The following is an 18,193-nucleotide window of genomic DNA, read 5'->3' as shown; positions in this document are numbered from 1 at the left end:
TTTCCTTTGTGAAAACGGATGCAAAGTATTCGTTAAGAGCCTTCCCAACAAAGATTACCCTCATGGGGTCTAATAGGCCCTACCCTTTCTTTGGTTACCCTCTTAATATATTTGTAGAACATCTTAAGGTTTTCCTTAATTTTACTAGCCAAGAATTTCTCATGCTCTCGTAATCTTTTTAATTTTGCCTCTTAACCTTATATATTCCGCAAGATTCTATAGTATTTAGCCGTTGGTGTATGACATAAGCTTCCCTTTTTTTCTTTATCCTCCCCTGTAAGTCCCTAGACATCACTGCACAAATTTGAAAGCTCCAGCTGCCTACCAAAGCAGTTATATATACTTTACAAAGGTGTCTGCTTCTGTATATTTAGAACAAAAATAGTCAGCTATAGGAGATATTCTTCCTTTCCAATGATTGAATGCAGTTAAGATTCTATACAGTACTGCAATGCATTCCCAAATATAGCAGTTTTGACTTTATATATGGTGGCTAAGTAGATTTAACAAAATGCTTTTAAATCATTTCAGTAACAGAATTTCTGGGAATGTACACCACATTAACACTTTTCACCAAGGTTCAATGAAGACTTGCACCCAATTTTTATAGTTACCATTTTTCTTAAGTAGCCAATAATGAAACACCATGGATGAACAGTCAAATTTAAAACTATAGAGAAAGGCATACACTAATTACATGGGCACAGGCGAGGATGACAGGGTTGGAAAGAAGTGTAAAAAATTAGGAAATCAAGGAATATAAAATTAAATAGTAAAGTGTTCTCGACACAAAAGAATCAGGAAAGGGATACACAAGATAAACTTGCAGGTAATGACAGAAAATATTAAATGACTTGCCTCTATTTACCACGGATATTACAAGGCAGACATGACAAAGCTCAAGAGGGTGGGGGGGCAGGGGGAGAAAGAGAGAGTAATTGGTAAACTAGGTGAGGATAAACTCCCTGGTCGAGATGGATTACATCCACATATATTAAAAAAGTTAGGAGAGAGATAGCAGAGGTACTATTACATAAATACAAATCATTAGAAATGGGAATAGAGTGTCTTGGGACTGGCAGATTAAATTTTAATATTTCTATATTTAAAAAGGCAAGTCCAGGGAACTATAGACCAGTTAGCTTATCAGTGGTAGAAAAAATAATAGAAAAAACATGTTTTTAAAAAAAAGTCAGCAAAGAGCTCATGCTTATAGACGGTGCAAAAAAGATACTAGGACTGTGGATATCCAAACAAGCTGGGGCTCTTTTCTCTCAAAGAGAAGGCTGAGGGGAGGGACCTGATAGGGTAGATGTGGCAAGTCCAAAACTGGAGTTACAAGATTGCCACTAATAAATCCAATAGGGAACTCAGGTAAGAATGGGGGACGCACGACCACAGGGAGTAGTTGGTGTGACTAGGATATGCTCATAGGAGGCTCCTGTGAAGCATAAATAATGGCATAGACCAGTAACAGTCACTAACGATTAAGACTAAAAATACACAAATCAAATATTAAACTCCAGCAGAGAAAAGTTAAAGTAACTGATTTTATGTCAAGGAAAATAGATATCTAATAAAATAAAATTAAAGCACTTTCTTTGGTAGACATGAAAACTACCTTCAAAACATTTTTGTTAATGATTCAATAAATGAACATGTTTATCCACAACATTTTATTCAGGAATATGTAACAAGAATTTACACATTAGTATAAAGTGAAAAACTTTAAACTGTAATGAAAAAGACTTGTAAAAAAAAAATACTCCATTATCTCAATTTCTATTCTGACAGGAAAGAAACATGGTGAGGAAGACTTGCCCCCAGCATACAATACACACATGCTAAATCTTTTAGTAGTTCAGTTAAATATGGTAGCTGTGAAACCTAGGCACTTGGGTATTTACAGGTAAACAGACCAAGCTGAGTACACAGTGTTTCTATTCCTCTAGCAGTCAAACAAAAAAAACATTCTAGAATAAGGGCATTACTTTGGTTTTAAAAATATTTACAAACTGGAAGAATTATGTGCAGTTATCCAAAGGTCTGTGGTACTCTGCTCTTCAGTAGTGACAAACTGCATGACTTTTGAGAAAAGTCCATGAACATGGTCAATAAATTAGTCTTTTAATACTTTAAGCTCAATTCAAACCCAAGACCTGATCAGCTACCAGTTCAGACCAACATTCCCCATTGATGATCATTTTGACTTGTCATTTTAAATTATACAGCAGTATTTTTACTATTTTGTCATAGGATAGTCATTTACTCTGCATAGTTTTTTTTAGAAAAAGGGCAAAATTGAGAAATCAGATCAAGAGTTACTTTTGTTCACTGAGGGGCTCAAATCAAATCTGGATAGTTGCCAAAACTTTCTACTGCTCTTCACTTGACAACCTTTGAAGACAACTTACATACAGTAATTGGAATTTGCCATCCTTGTACTGTAAAATTGAGATGCATGTTTTCAGGAATGTACTTTATAACAAATACCATTCATTTTGCCTTTTTTAAATCCAAGTGAATTTTTACCCAATAACAGTTATAATGTGCTTTTGAATATAATTTTAGGAAAATGCCATAGAAAACCCAGTGGGTCCTTCAATCTCCAAGTGCAGTGGCAGACATCAGCATCCCTACTATTAAAACTTTACAACACTGGACTCTTCACTCAGGTGCCACAAACTTTAATCCCAGTTGTAACTGACAAGGTTATCATGGTACACTATTAATAAAGATGGTCACTAATACACTTCATTCTCGGCTTGAAAATGTATCTGCTGGAGGCAGAAAAATAAGGACATTGTTTTTGAAGCTAGTTTCTCCATTTAACCCATGGATTTCTGCCAGTAAGTTAGTTTTCCCAGCCTTGGGCAATGAATGGGAAAACAGCATCTCGCAAGCACTAGTCCCGTACAATCTATTTATCAACACTTTGGCAGTGGAAAAGAGAACATTCTGACATATCGATGGTGCACCAAACCTATCACTGATTTCAAGCAGGTGCTCAAATTTAAAGATCAGTAAAAATGTTCATTCAAGTATTGGTGCACATTAAGTAAATGTACTTTGCTCATTTTAAAAAAAAAAAGTCCTGTAATTAAATCTGAATGGAAACTGAGTTTACAGCAGTGGAAGGAGTTCTATACATCAATAGTCTGTGCCCAGCCCTGTCAGTACTAATTTGTTAAGACCTCAAATCAGGAACCATATCACCAGATTTTCAGTTTATTCTTCAACTTTTTAAAAACTTAAACTATCACAAAGAAAAAGGCAGCTGTACATTACATTAATTTGAATTCAACAATAGGCTATAAATAATGAATGGCAGTATCACAAGGTGAGTCACTCAAGTTGCCTGCTGTCTATTACAACGACCATTGGAGCGGTTAGTGACGGAACAAGTCAAACTCCTTTTTATGACTGAATTTTCACTGATTTGCATTGCTTGTTTCTAATTACTCACTGGATAAGTGACTGAAAAAAAATCAGATTCTGAGAATCATATTTTATGATTTATTGATCCATTTTTTCTGTGAAACAATCAATCAGTGGCCTTAATTAGTATGATTTTCTTATACTTTCCAGGCAAGGTAAGACCCATTATCCTCAATTTTTAAAAAGTCACTCACTTGGTGTCTCACTGCCTTAGCAGCTTCACAACACTATCCATTGAAGACAATGGGATGTCAGAAAATGGTGAGACTGGACACCCAGTTTGTCATACCGTTAAAGCGTAGTCCACATTGAGAGGTCAGTTAAGGTTTTTAAAATGCTCAAGGATGAGGCCATATACCTTTAGGAAACACAAGTATATTTTCCTCAGTGAAGAAGTAATCATCAATATAAAGCTGTAGTCCAGACTTAACAGCCAAATAGAAGAAAATATGGTCCACTGTTGCTTCTGACTGCACTGCAGACACTAAATTATTGCAAAAATCCCTCAAATGAAAATGAGGCCATCCATGCAAATATTCAATATAAAGTTTTCTGCTGGCTCTTCTGCAAGGACTTTTTAAAACTCACCCAGCAGCCTTTTCATTTCTTCTAATAAGGACTAGAGTCATTTGAACCTCGCCGTCTCTTAAGTAAATAAAATTACTTTGCCCAAACATGCTTCATTAACTCAATTTTTGTGTTCGGGTAGCTCCTCTAGTCAGTCTAAAAATGGCCAGTAATGATGAACGGTAGCTACAAATACATATCCAAAGCTCTTTGGTAAGTTCTCCAAGAAATGCCCATCAAAGGATGAAATATGTGGTATGTAAAGTAATAAATAGCTGTAAAAAGGTTATAAACTGTCACAGCACTCCTAACAAATCTGGAATGCGGTTTCCTGATAATACTATTTTCGACTATCAGGGATGCTTGGAACTCAAATCAAACCAGAGAGTGCTTTGTCTCCATGGCAACTTTCACTGGTAAACATTCAGCATCAAGAACATATTTTACATTTTTAATAAAACAGGACTTAATGATTTATAAAAATGTTATTGTGGCACACAGACTATCATACCTTTATTCCGAATGCCTTTTCTTAACTCCCTCCTATTCAGTTCTACACTACAGGAGAATTTCTCAACACAGGCCGCTCTCTACGGTCATAATACTATTAACGGATGCTACTGTACAATTCTTCAATTGTTTAGCATCAGTTGTTATTTATTCTAATAGGCTGCCATGGTTATATTTTGTAACTTAATTCTAGCCTTTAGTTTTGAGAGACAAGAGTGGCATACTTCAAAACTGTTCCCAAAAAGAAGTATCTTCATAACAGTTTCAGTTAAAGTTGCCACCCATCATCCTGTTTTGACGTCCATATTCACATTACTTTTGGTCAGTAAAAAGTGGACTGACACTGAAAATTGTTGCAAATGAAGTTATATATATAGTCCAGAGCTGGAAAGTATTAAAGTTTAACATTATCGTTGCTCTCTTTATCTCTGGATCTGCCGAACAAAAGCCTGGACCAGCTGAATTAAGGGCTCCTGACCATCAGGGCACAACTTGGATGCGGAGCAGGTGGATTTACTCTGAGGCGACGGCAATAAGGATGCAGCAGGGGAACACGGTGCTCCACGACGGGAATGGCGTGAAATGCTAGACAGAACTGTGCTCTGAAACAGTAAAAAAAAAGTGAAAAAAGATTTAATGAATCTTGTGTTGTATGATCTATACTTCAGGGCTGCTCATTTTTAATTTTCTTATTTGAAACTTTAAGCTCGAGAATAAGCAAGCACATGCATGTTACTGGCTCATTTCACATTTCTTGTTGGGCATCATTAATGGCGCAGTATACCAGATTGTGTCCTTATTCCAGGGTCACGAAGTTTGACCATAAAATACAGTTTCTAAGCTTTTCCCCCTCTCCCTGCATTATTCTGTGGCTCCTTTTTAGTAATAAGCTTTATAAGTCGCATCCATATGTTTCAAGGGTGCAAAAGCACATATAAAGGACTTAATTGTACTCAAGTTTACAATACATTTGGAAGATACTTATCTGACCACCACAAATCCAGACGAGCTGGATCTTTCAGTACACATAATAAAGTTATTCTCATACTAACACCAGCTTCTAGACTGAATAGAATGGATCAATACAGCACAACAGTAGAATTCATAGTGATCAGGTATCTGAATTATTCACCTTGCTGATCGGTTTTGGATAATGGCATCCTAAGTGCTTTAGTGTCCTCTATAGTACAAAGACATTACTGCACCCTATCGTCTCTCATTTGCATTGATCACCATGACTTTAATCCTATATTTTCCACAAATCGTGATAAAATAAATCAAGTAGCCAACCCAGACACCAGAGAAATTTCAACACAAAGTTTGGATAATCGCAGCTCTGATGCAAGAATATGGCGAGAACGTTTCAACGTTATGCAGTCTGGGATCCAAGCAAAACTATTTTTTAGCAAACTGACTGTTTATTAGGATTAAAAGATCTTTGGACTTTAAAACACAAGACAGCAGAGGGAAGAAAAATGATGAAAAGAGACAAGAATTGGAAACAAACAAACACAAAGGCTCAGGAAATTCTACAATAGAGAGTTACAAGACAACAAACAGAAAAGAGTGTTGAAACAATCCAAGAATCAACCCTCAGTTCTATGCTACACAGTATATTTTCCTCCTTTGAACTTTTATTAATGCTGGCAAAATGTCGAGATAACACACAGATCTTGTAACCAATTTTTGCTAATACAGTATTAGTAAATGCAAGCAATTGTACCAAAATGGAAAAGATCTTAACTATTTATATTAAATTGTAAACATGGGGAAAAAAGTTTTTTTTGGCAATTTTTCCCCAATATTCTGGATCACTGATGTGAAGTTATTTTGCTGTAAATGCCAACTCATTGCAAGAAATGTTCAAATGAGGAAACTACCAACAGCTAAATATTAAGTAAGTCACATTTGGTGGACAGTGTCTAATTGATGCACAGTATAGTCTATAATTACTAAACAGTTTAAGTGCAATGGTTTGCATGTAAAACTGAGGCGTTACCAGCTCTGAACTCAGCTCCTGCTTCATCCTCTGCTTGTCTCGTGAGTGAACAGATGGGTCCTTCAGATACCGCACTGCTTGTGAAATCAGCACATAGAAACAGTTTTCCATCGTGAACATCAGGAGGGACCTTAAACACAAGAGGATATCACCAGCCTTTTTTGGGACGGGAGAAATGGAACTTACAATTTATTTGGACTAACTTTAAAATTCAACCTCAAGTTTTTGTTCGCTAATGGATCTCGACACTGCTCATGGCAAGTCAGAAAATTGGTAGAAACTTGTAAAAGATGTGATCAGACACTGAAGCAAGTAGACTGTAAGAGTTTTTTTTACGTTTCTTGGGAAATTTGAACAAACTCCAAAAAGTATCTATGTATGAAAAGAAAACTTGCATTTATAGAGCACCTCTCACAACCTCACACTTCACAGCCTAATTAAGTACTTCTGAAGTTTAGTCATTGTTGTAATGAAGGGAAGCATGGCAGCCAATTTCCACACAGCTTGGAGATAAATGAGCAGTTAATCTGTTTTGAATGATGTTGATTAGAGGTTAAGTGATGGCCAGGTCTTGGAGAACTTCCCTACTCATAGTGCCATAAATCTTTACCCAAGAGGACAGACAGAGCTTCAAGTTTAAAGTCTCAGCTGAAAGACCACCTCAGACCGTGCAACACCCCCATCTGTACTACACTGAAGCGTCAGCCTAGATTATGTGCTCAATTCTCTATAGAGTGGGGCTGCAGCCCATAACCTTCGGACTCAGAGGCTGAAGAGTTCCATCACTGAGCCGAGGCTGACACTACTGTAAGTCACATCCATAAAAATTCACAAGGTTAATGATACTTGCTCTTTGACACAGTTTGGATGGTGGACTGATTTTTTAAAAATAAATATTAGTTAAAAACCTGCAAGTACAAGCTATTACAGTTTAAGTAAATTACTAAATACTCCAATTTTGAGCAAATACAAGTCTTGTAGTAAACCAAAGAACAGCTGGTGTAGATTAAATTACCCTCCCCGATCATAAAATTCTGGCTCTCTGACAAGTATTTTAAGCTATACCACACGTGTGGTGTGGGAACTGCAAAGATTTTTTTACAAATCTCCAGACTCAAGATATCATGGAAACAAATTCATCTAATGATTATATTTTACTCATGATATAAATGACATAGATTTTAATCAGTAAGGAGATATGATAAAAGTCTCTCCAGTTGTGACATGGAATATAATTGACTCAGGACTGTGAATTACAGGTTATGCAGTTAAGTCTCACGTACCTAAACATTTATCATCTCTAGTTCCTGGCCACAAGAGACATTTTACATCTTTAGGTATTTTAGGTATTTGTTCCTCTTGGGCGCAGAATGCACTCATTCTTCCCCCCCCCCGCCGCCCAAGTTAGTACAATGGTGTGTTTATAAAAAGGAACCAACATATGCTCTCGGAACAAAAGGCCGACCCCACACTAGAAGGCAGGATGCTGCGAGGAGACGTGCATACACTTGGGAATGGGCCTTAACCACCGGGCCTATGCCAGATAGAATCAGTGGATAACCACATTGTTTACTATAGTTCATGACACATTAAATTGGAACAATGCACACATTAGTATCCCTTGTGACATGTTAACCTGAAAAAGATCAGCTCCAATTGGTGTTAAATAAAAAAGAGCCATCTGAGCATCTAAAATAGTTCACACTTAAGATTATCAAAATAAATTGCTGGGTAATGTAGTGACTAGCAACCCAGAAGTCAAGAGTTCAAATCCCACGGTGTGGGATGTGAAACGAAATTCAATAAATGTTGCAAATCATGGTCAGCACCAGAATAAATGATCACGAATGCCGGATTGTTGTATAAAATCCAACTAGTTCACGGATGTTCTCTAGGGGAAGGAAACTGCCACCCCTATTCAGTCTGACCTACACGTGACTCTAATCCACACTACATAGATGACATTTAATGACATCGAAAGTGGCCTAGCAAGCCACTCAGTTGTACACAACTGGGGATGTGCCGTTCCCGGCGGTAATAGCAGCTTTGCCAGCATCGCCCACAGCCCAAGGACAAATTTAAATGTGTTTTAAAACATCCAGGCTAACATTTTACAAGCAGGCAGTGGTCAAATCATTGGGTTACAATAACAGTTTCTGAAATGATTAGGAAAGGATGAACCTTGCGTCACTCCAGAGCCTGGAGATGTGGGTTTTCTTCTACAGTGCTCGATCGCAAGAACTTGTTGGGACATGGTTGGACATAAAATGCACACAATTTTCTTCCCATTGCATCCCATCAAGTTCCGATGCACTGGTGCTGGAGAGAAAATGCCCTTTTGTCATTCCATAGATCTACCACTGCAGAACGCCACATGTAGTTACACAACATAGTGTACAGTGCTAGCATTGATAATATAGAGATGAATAAATTATAGATGCAAAACTGTATTTGTTCCTCCAATGCTATTTGATGTGAAATCTGTGCAAGCTAATTTAGCATCACATGGAAGGAGGATGTACAGCTGAACTGTATTCAAGATAGCTTCAGCACTTTAATACACTTTCTCCAGAACATGCAAGTATTGCGGCAGCTGGCTCCTCTGACAGTAAATCCATTGAATGTCGTGGCACTGAGCTATGTACATCAGGTTCTGTGCTAAGGGCAGTGGTTAGCTTTAATTCTCCATTGCCTCCATCCTGAGGGTGCTATATAAGTCTGGCCTCCCATCCCTGCTCACTATGCAGTGATCTGTTGCCAGAAATGTTAATCAGGGTAGAATGTGTTTGGCTTGAGCCATATTAGCCTCTACAGTCATAGAACCTACCAAGACTCACCGCCGAGACTCCCAAGTGAAGAATGGCCATTTGGCTGAGGTACCAAAGAGAAACCTACACTGTGTAACTGTACCCCAGAATGAAGGACAGACTTCAAGAGAATAATTAGAGGGGAGACAAAAAAAAAGCAAAGCTGTGGATCAAGTACATCAGGTCCATGTTATTCAACCTCCGATCTTGCATTACAAAGAATACAGCCCACTGCAGGAGAGCTGATCGGAAGGCTCAAATTACCCTATTGTGAAATTGTTTGTTACATCAGTGTCTGGTATATTTCTGATGCTTTACAGAGAGGTAGAAATTTACTGTAGCAAGTGTTCATTTGATTTTACCTACATCATTGACAAATTAACTTTACAATTAAAAAATAACTATATATATAACAATTTGAATTTCGTGATGGTCAACTATACTTGAACAAATTGTATCAATTCATAACCAGGGCTTTATTGGAGAACAATCATTCAATGGGGAACTATTTCAATATATTAGATCTGCAGCAAGCGTCCCAACACAAAGGCAGTATACAGCTGCAATCAAGGCTCAGCCTATGCAAGGGGCCTGATTTATGCACATGTTTAAGATTCCCCCAAAGCATTGTGGCGAACTTAATACAGTGTTTTATTTAGTTTGTTCCCAAATAGCCTTAATTAACTGTGTTTGTTTTTCTGATAGTCTATCACCCAAACAAACTTCACTCAATGCTGGTGAGATACTGCAGCTGGAAGTGAATGTTTTATGAGGAGATTTCGCTGCTTGAAGCTAAAATCTAAAAGAGAGCCCGCCTTCCTTAAACTTACTTTAATGACTTTGTCTCTTCAGATGAAGTTAGTGGTCCCATATTCAAAGACATAGGTTCCTTCTTCTTATCGATCTAGAGAAAATGAAGCACATCCAAATAAAGATAAGACACAAAAATATAGCATGCATGTTATATGCTGTGCCAGAAACAGACCATGAAGGTGTGTGAGAATATTCACTATTTGTATTGTAAGCCTGTGGCAGATTTTGGTTTTTTTCCCCCGCCTTCTTCCTCGAGCACCACTTATGGTAGCTGCCTTCTGGTACCTCACTCAGCTGCTCATTCTTCACAAGCCAGTCTGAACAGACTATTATTCAATAATGCGGCATCACAACTGAGCAGATCCTGAACTCACTCGAGATCCACACACACTTGCCACCAGATAACTATCAGCAGCAGCAACCATGACAGATTTTCATCCCTCCCTATTAGGGGTTTCTACTACAGGGAAAAACTGTAGCACTTACATACCGGAGTTATCTGGTTATTAGGTCTTCTGTTTCTACAAATCACAAGAAATTAATTGTTTTAGGTGCTTTCAGTATAATAAGAAAGTGCCAGACAATATGGAAAAACTGACATCGGGAAAAGTTGAGCATTTCCTAAAACATTACATTTTTTTAATTGCAATTGTGTTTTGACACAAAGGATAACATGAATTATGCATCCAGTTAATCTGCCAGTTATTTTTCACAATATCCTACATAGGTGTGGAATTTTTTTTTAATAAGATGCGTTGAAGAATGGTTTATGATTAGTGGGATATGCTATTGCACTCAGGTTGAGTCAAACCTCATGTGCGCAGTTACAACGCTAATAGTCTTAATGCTCCTGCTCATATTTCTTACGTTCAATTTTTAAAATTGAAACTAGCACATCTCCCATGGCATTGCTCACAATAAGTCAAAGGATAAGCTGTTTTATAAAGGGCAGGAACATTATACCACGTAACAACGTAACATACAGTGTATTATTCTGCTGCTACGGTGGCGCTGTCATCGATGTGTCTTTAAGGCCACGAGGTCCAATTGATATATAGATAAATCCAGAGATCAATTACAGATCTGGAAGTCATATTTCATTTTAGTGGAACATTTTCTAGATTGGCAAATGCTTGTAAATCATGAGCATGAAATGATTTGCTTCCTTCCTTTTAAAATTACGCACAGAAATCTGTATGCGTGACGGACACATCTGAAAACTTACAAATGGAATGGACAGCTTACCCCACAAGCAAGGAAAACTCAAACAAAACTAGTGGCCACAAATAGGCTGCCACAGTGCATTCTGTTTACGTCAAAAGTTTTAAAAAAACTTAAAAGACCAGCTGATCAACACAGAGCTTACTCTTGGTACCGATGGCTCAGGAAGTAAATGCACCATCTGGTATAGTACCGAGTCATTCAGACTAAGGAGGACGTGTGTTTGATTCCCAAGTTGTGCTGAGTTACCAGATCCCGAAGATCTTCAGGAGTAGCAATGTTGGCATTACAATTTGGCTCAGTGTCTCCAGTAAGCTTTGCTGAAAATGTGAATGTCGAGTAAGAATATCTGGTAACCCCATCAGTCAAATAGTCTACTGACAGTCTCAGTCAAGGCTCATGCATGATAAATGACCATTTGGATGATGCACTGGAAGGTTGCCAGTAGTTGTGCAACTGTACTCCAGCAAGCGTCTCTGCTTAATGTAGAAAATTAGATACGGTGAAGTCACTATAGCTTCATTACTTCTTGAGAAAGCAGCTGGAAACCTCAAGATATTGTGGGAAGATAAAAAAAAGTAAGAACCACAGAAGCAATTTTAGTAACCCTGAAAAACTGAATGTGAGGATAAATGTCTAAATTTTCAGCCATCACCACTGATTCACATGCGTCATTGTATGTGCCATATTAAGGTCATGCCTCCTCAGCCTCTTACCTCTCCCTGCATATTCAAGACAACATTCACAGTCGCTAGCAGAGTACCAAATGATGGAGCAAGATCAGAATCGAACGCTGGAGTAGTAAAGTTCAGGACAAAGAGCATATCATATTCGGCCAGATCCAGGGACTGTGGAAATAAAATTAATTCATTCAGAACAATTTGGGAGTTGGGGGGGGGGGGGGGTGGGAAACGTCCATTAACTACCTGCTGTATATGTATCAGGACAAATGAGGTCCTGTCACCCAGTAGGTGAGATTCCCACCGCACAATTTTTCTTAGCCCATAAAATATCCACCATGCATGCTCTGATAGGTGAGCCAAGAACTGGCAAACTACACAACTACATTGAGTGAATTCAAATCTTAAGGCACAACTGACACTGATACTCAGCCTCCCTCTAGTAAGGGAGCCTGCGTATCTTGACCAGGCTTTTGGGGAAGGCAAGGAAAACGATATGGAACATGGTCTTTCCACACAGCTCAAATGTGTTCCAGCAAGTCAAACAAGTAACAAAGATCACATGGGTGGCTGTAATTTTAAAAGGAAAATTACAAAAATAAGTTACTTTAAAGAGCAATGTTTTTTTCATAATAGAGGCACTGTGACTTTAAATTGTTGAGTCCCAGCAAACAACTGCATTAAACTGTCCTGATGAATGGGTCCCGATTCTTCCTCATATCCACAACGTTAGTGGTACTGATTTAAATACAACCAACCTTGGAAGCTTGCCTCAGCTGGGACTGAACACCGTGCGGATTAGTGATTTGAGTGGAGCAGCAATTATCACGTTAAATAAAGCAAGATCACTTCTTCGAATCTAAGATACATGTATTTTTATTTGACCTAAAAAAAAAATGCATGTACTGCTTACTCAAATGCAGAAAACAGTAGGGTGAGCATCGCGGTTTGCATGGAGAGTAGCCGGCATTAGGGAGAGGCAGGAGAATGAAGGTGTCTTATACATTAGGGTCCCCACTCCTCTTCCGGGGGGGGGGTCCAGATTGCTGGTCTGCTCAGAGTACCAGTTTTCAGTGATGCGGTGTCCGACTATACACGGAGAACAATACCCAAGAACATCTAAACTAACCATATCCGTATTTAAACAAACTATGCCGTGTTTGTTTCATACTAAGAATAAATATATGGGCAATAATGAGTTACCTGGTCCAGCAGTATCTGGCAGAGATCAGGGGTAAAGTGTCGAACAGCTGCCAATGTCTTGCTCAGAATCCGGAGCAGACTGGACTGCACTTTCAGCAGTGCACGCTGTTCCACTTCCTCTGTGCTTTGCTGTTTTGTTGGAGTCTGAGTAGGTTTTGGTTGCCGAGGAAGAATTGCAGATGGAATAGTGTCTCCATTCTTCACCTGTGAGATACAATCATATTTGATGCAATTATTGTACATTTTCTCCAATAGTCGTCTATGTTGAGAGTCAAGTTTCTGTAATCTGTTGCCAATAGAAAGATGAAGACTTGGATTTATATAGCGCCTTTCACGGCCACCGGACGTCCCAAAGCGCTTTACAGCCAATGAAGTACATTTGGTGTGTAGTCACTGTTGTAATGTAGGAAACGCGACAGCCAATTTGCGCACAAGCAAGCTCCCACACACAGTGATGTGATAATGTCCAGATAATCTGTTTTTTTGTTATCTTAATTGAGGGATAAATATTGGCCAGGACACAGAGGATAACTCCCCTGCTCTTCTTCGAAATAGTGCCATGGGATCTTTTACATCCACCTGAGAAGGCAGACGGGGCCTCGGTTTAACGTTCCATCCGAAAGACTCCTTCAGCACCGCACTGGTGTGTCAACTTAGATCTTTTGTGCTCAAGTTCCTCGAGTGAGTCTTGAACCCACAACCTTCCGACTCAGAGGCGAGTGTGCTACCCACTGAGCCAAGTTCCTGCTCAGAGACGGAATGTAATTTTTTTTTTTACAAAAAAGCAGGGTAACTGGAAAAACAATTTTGAAAGGAAGCAACTAAAATGTAACATTGTGGAGGCATTCAAAATAGTAAACAGGACAGAAACAGTAAATTCAAATCACTACTGCAAGCAAAATTGTAGGCATCTTGTGTAATGCTATTTACTGAAAATGCGCATGTCCCTCTGTCGGCTGCACTCCAGGGTGTAAACCAGCCCATCTTCCACCGGCCTCATAAGTCACTAAAATGCGGATCTTCATCATGCTAAGAGAGCCAGTTTTAGTAAACAATTATGAATTTCTCTCTGATCTTGGTAAAGGAGAGCCCAGCACCCTACAGACTACCCGAATTTAAAAATAGGATAGTGGTGCAGACACCAATTTCCTAAAACTGGATGCATCACAAGTATAAAAATGGAAATAGACAAGGGGTTCAAACCTGCAAACGGCAAATTTAGGACTCATCAGGAAATTGTACTTCACACAAACGTGGAATGGTCCTTCATGTGGGTATTAGAGACAAATACCCCAGAATGATTTACGCAACGGTTACATGCTGTGATGGGGAGAATGCAGCCCTTTCTGAGAGAATAAGCTTAGAAAAATCAAATGGATCGTCCTCATCCAAACCTATCACGTGCTCTTGCAATTCATAGCCACAATAGTGTTTTTTTTGGTGGGAGCAGGGAGTGAAAGAAAAATGGTCCTCTTAAACTGCTCAGCGCGCCAAGCAACTTGGCCAAGAGCTAGCAAAATGTATTTAACTGAAGCAGGAGGGTCAGAGGGGGTCGGGCAGCCCTGGAATTCAGACACAACAATTCCTGACTTTCAAACAGAACTGTACTGCTTGCACTAATGGACTGTGTTTTTCCATTTAACTAATTGTATGCACACGCGAAATGAAGAGCAACCGTACTACAGAATAGACCAATTCCACTGACATCATCCATTTTTCCCCCGACATGTATGGCAAAAATCAGATAGAAAGTTACATTTTCGCCCTTATCAAACCCTGGAGAATCTATCTCATCACGATGAGTGTCCCTGCCTGACCTTTGCTTGACTGAAATGACCAAATATGCATCAATGTTTATGCTGCTGATTTCTGTACATTGATATCTGAATTCAGATTGCTCCAACTCATTTTTACTCAGCAACTGTCAGTCCATCATCAGCACACCACTGACCATGGGCGACTGGATTTAAACGTATGCTGCAGACACAAAAACATTTATTCCTCCACTGTTTCAACTTCTTTCCTCTATGGCAACTTCCTTTCTGCTAGAAACAAAAACTGTTATACAACTATTAAACATTTCAGAAATGTCCACTATTTTATCTCCAGCTAACTTTCCCCCTTCCCTCCTCTCCTCTCAAGAAGGCACCAACTCCCTCACTGACTTCCATTGGCCATTATTTGCGTATGCTTTGATGGCGAGTGCCCACCGTGGAAAATGTCACAACCAAACCTGACCCGAAGCGGACATCCACACATACCTCTGGTAGGGACCTCTGTACATCAAGAGCAAAAACCTGGGGTGCTAATTCAGCCTAGACCAGGAATCAAACCTGGATCCTTTTGGTTTATGTGGCTCCAAGAGAGAAAATTAACCTCGGCGCTAGGGGGACAAATGAAAGGATTTGTTTCTCTATTTTAGTCATCTGCTTTTAAATCTGATCCATTGGGAGAAGGTTAACAAGCAGATTGCTAGCAGAGTGGTTATGTCATTTCGTTCACAAACCCCATGGCTCAAGATTCAAGTGCCCACACAAAGCCATTACTCAAAATGCGCAAATCCCATAGTATAGTAAGCTGAGGTATTTAAAAATGTGTATTGTCTTAAATACCGTTAACCACTCACTCTTTGAAAAGCTTGCTTTAAATGTTTGACACAGCACACATTCATAGTCATAACCCAATTAGAAGAAACTATGTACTGACCTGTAGATAGTGTTGAAGCACTTTGGGACTGTGAAGCAGAAAAGTACACGTCTGGCATAGGTAACACAGGTTCACCTGTAATACATAGAACAAGTGGTTAACTACAAGGAGGAATACTTTCTCCACAAATCTAACTTTTTTGGAGCTACTGAGTTATGCAGTTCAGTTCTGGTCTACCATCAATTGACATCCTGCTGAATCAACAAAAACCAGGGCAAGAACTTGAAGACTTAAAAGCAGGTCTTAGTATAACACCCTATTTATCAGACCCCACAACCTGCTGCACATCATATATTTCTACGTAACACTCTCCACAAAGTTACTCTTTGAAAGTTTCAAGCCGAGTGCTTTCTGAGGATCCAATTTGATAAATGCATTGTCCAGAATTGAACAGAGCCATACACAGCAGAAAGGCCACACGTGCTATCCCTGGTCAGTGCTGAGGTTGTGGCAAGAGCACAAGTGGCCTCCGCTGTCCTGGACTAGGGGGGGCGAGGATAAAAAAGTCAGGGTTCTTGTTCCTGATTACATTTGATTAATCAGCACAACTAAAACAGTGCAATGAGAGGATTTCAGTTTTCAATTATTCTATTAGAAGAAAAAATGACCTCGAGTTTACACCTTGTCTGAGCTAAAGCATACCTGCACATCTCGAAGGAGCTGAGGCAGGTGAAAACGCCACTCTTTGATGAAGTTGGAGAGCTGAAGAATGAACCCAACTGTGTGATCAACTTCGTCAAGGCAAGCCAAGCTCTGCACCTGCCGAACCGCATCCAAACACTATGGAAGGACCAAAGATAATGACAGATGTACTGATACACGTAACAAAATCAAGGCACTATGTTTAACAAGTCTGTCTTCTTCATCAATTAAAAAGAATACAAAACAATCTAAATATAAAAATCAATGTTCTCCTTCAGTTGTAATGGTAAGAAGGTTAAACAACTGGATTTTTCAAAGATGACTTTCATGCCAGCCCAGGATTAACAGGCAGAAAGCAACCACTGAGGCCAAGATATTCTTCTGCAAAGTGCACCATCTAGTGGCCTGGAAGACATCCACCAAATCTGATCTATGGCAAATGTGTAGTAAGAACATAAAAAAATAGGAGCAGGAGTAAGCCATACGGCCCCTCGAGCCTGCTCCGCCATTCAATATCATGGCTGAAGATCTACATCAACTCCACTTTCCCGCCCGATCCCCATATCTCTTGATTCCTGTTGCGCCCAAGAATCTATTGATCTCAGGCCTGAATATACTCAACAAAAACACAGCCCTCTGCAATCTCTCCTATAGGACAATCTTCTCATCCCAGGAATCAATTTAATGAATCTTCATTGCAGCTCCTCTAAGGTAAGTGTATCCTTCCTTATTTGAGTAATAAGAGGAATGGATCAACAGTTATAATGCCAGAGCATTGGATTCTTAGCTGCCATTTATACTCAGACCAACTGAATAAAAAGGCCAAAATTGGTGAAAACTGATGGTCCGCCCATTTCTCGGTGGTATGTTGTTTCATACCGCCGGGTACCGCTGCGCGGAATGTGTGCAATTTTTGCCACTTTTTTCTCGCCGATACGCCGAGCGGAGTGCAACGGGTGAGTCCTTCTCACTCGGAAATCTTCGGGTCCCGAGTTGTGCTGGAGGTGTGCATTTGCAGACGGTATGCATACTGCCCGGCAGTATGTCGCTGATGAATTTCCCGCCGGGCGGTATGAGTATTTGTTTATCAATTTGGCGATTTTGGGCGGTATGTCGGCAGTCCGCGGGCGGGATGTCCACCAATTTCGGCCCCACAGAATCAGCATAACATTTTATCAGTGCCTCAGACCTTCATAGTTTTTAAACAATTTATGGGTCTTCAGTGAATGGGCTGCTACAATTATCACCCCATGAAATCTCTTTCACTTTGAGATTATGCTGAACAGTATTATTGAAACAAATGTAAAATTTTCATTTACAGAAACCTGTCAAAAAAGGGATCTTTGGCTTCAAAGACACTCTACAAGTTTGGCATAGCTTAGATTTTAAAAGCATCGTCCCCACCTGCAGTATCCGCTCCTGATGGACCCCAACAAAGTCTAAGGCTTCTGTAAGGAAGTTGTAGCGTAGTGACTTCAAAAGTCTTTCCATCAGTGACATGGTGAGCCGATAGACACCTGGCCAGGAAGGGGCATCCAGAGACTTTCGTGAGGATCCCAAAGTCTGAATTATAGAAAAGATGAATAAAAACAGCACGAGACATTAAA

The 18,193-nt window shown here is 39.5% G+C and overlaps 1 protein-coding gene across 1 annotated transcript in view; it reads right to left on the bottom strand.

The window, feature by feature from the left end:
* Positions 1–1,650: 1,650 nt before the first annotated feature.
* Positions 1,651–18,193, bottom strand: part of nup188 (nucleoporin 188) — a 95,488-nt gene continuing 78,945 nt past the window's right edge. The window contains exons 38-45 of the mRNA XM_070863838.1: positions 17,991–18,149; positions 16,587–16,724; positions 15,945–16,019; positions 13,239–13,442; positions 12,072–12,203; positions 10,152–10,225; positions 6,515–6,644; positions 1,651–5,117 (exon numbers count right to left, since the gene is read on the bottom strand). Coding sequence (XP_070719939.1) covers positions 4,938–5,117; positions 6,515–6,644; positions 10,152–10,225; positions 12,072–12,203; positions 13,239–13,442; positions 15,945–16,019; positions 16,587–16,724; positions 17,991–18,149 — 1,092 coding nt within the window. The 3' untranslated portion in view covers positions 1,651–4,937. The remainder of the gene's footprint in view (positions 5,118–6,514; positions 6,645–10,151; positions 10,226–12,071; positions 12,204–13,238; positions 13,443–15,944; positions 16,020–16,586; positions 16,725–17,990; positions 18,150–18,193) is intronic.

Source organism: Pristiophorus japonicus, chromosome 20 (genome assembly GCF_044704955.1).
Source record: "Pristiophorus japonicus isolate sPriJap1 chromosome 20, sPriJap1.hap1, whole genome shotgun sequence".
Classification (NCBI taxonomy): domain Eukaryota; kingdom Metazoa; phylum Chordata; class Chondrichthyes; family Pristiophoridae; genus Pristiophorus; species Pristiophorus japonicus.
The sequence above is the reverse complement of the archived record's forward strand: the minus strand, read 5'-3'. Positions and strand labels throughout refer to the sequence as shown.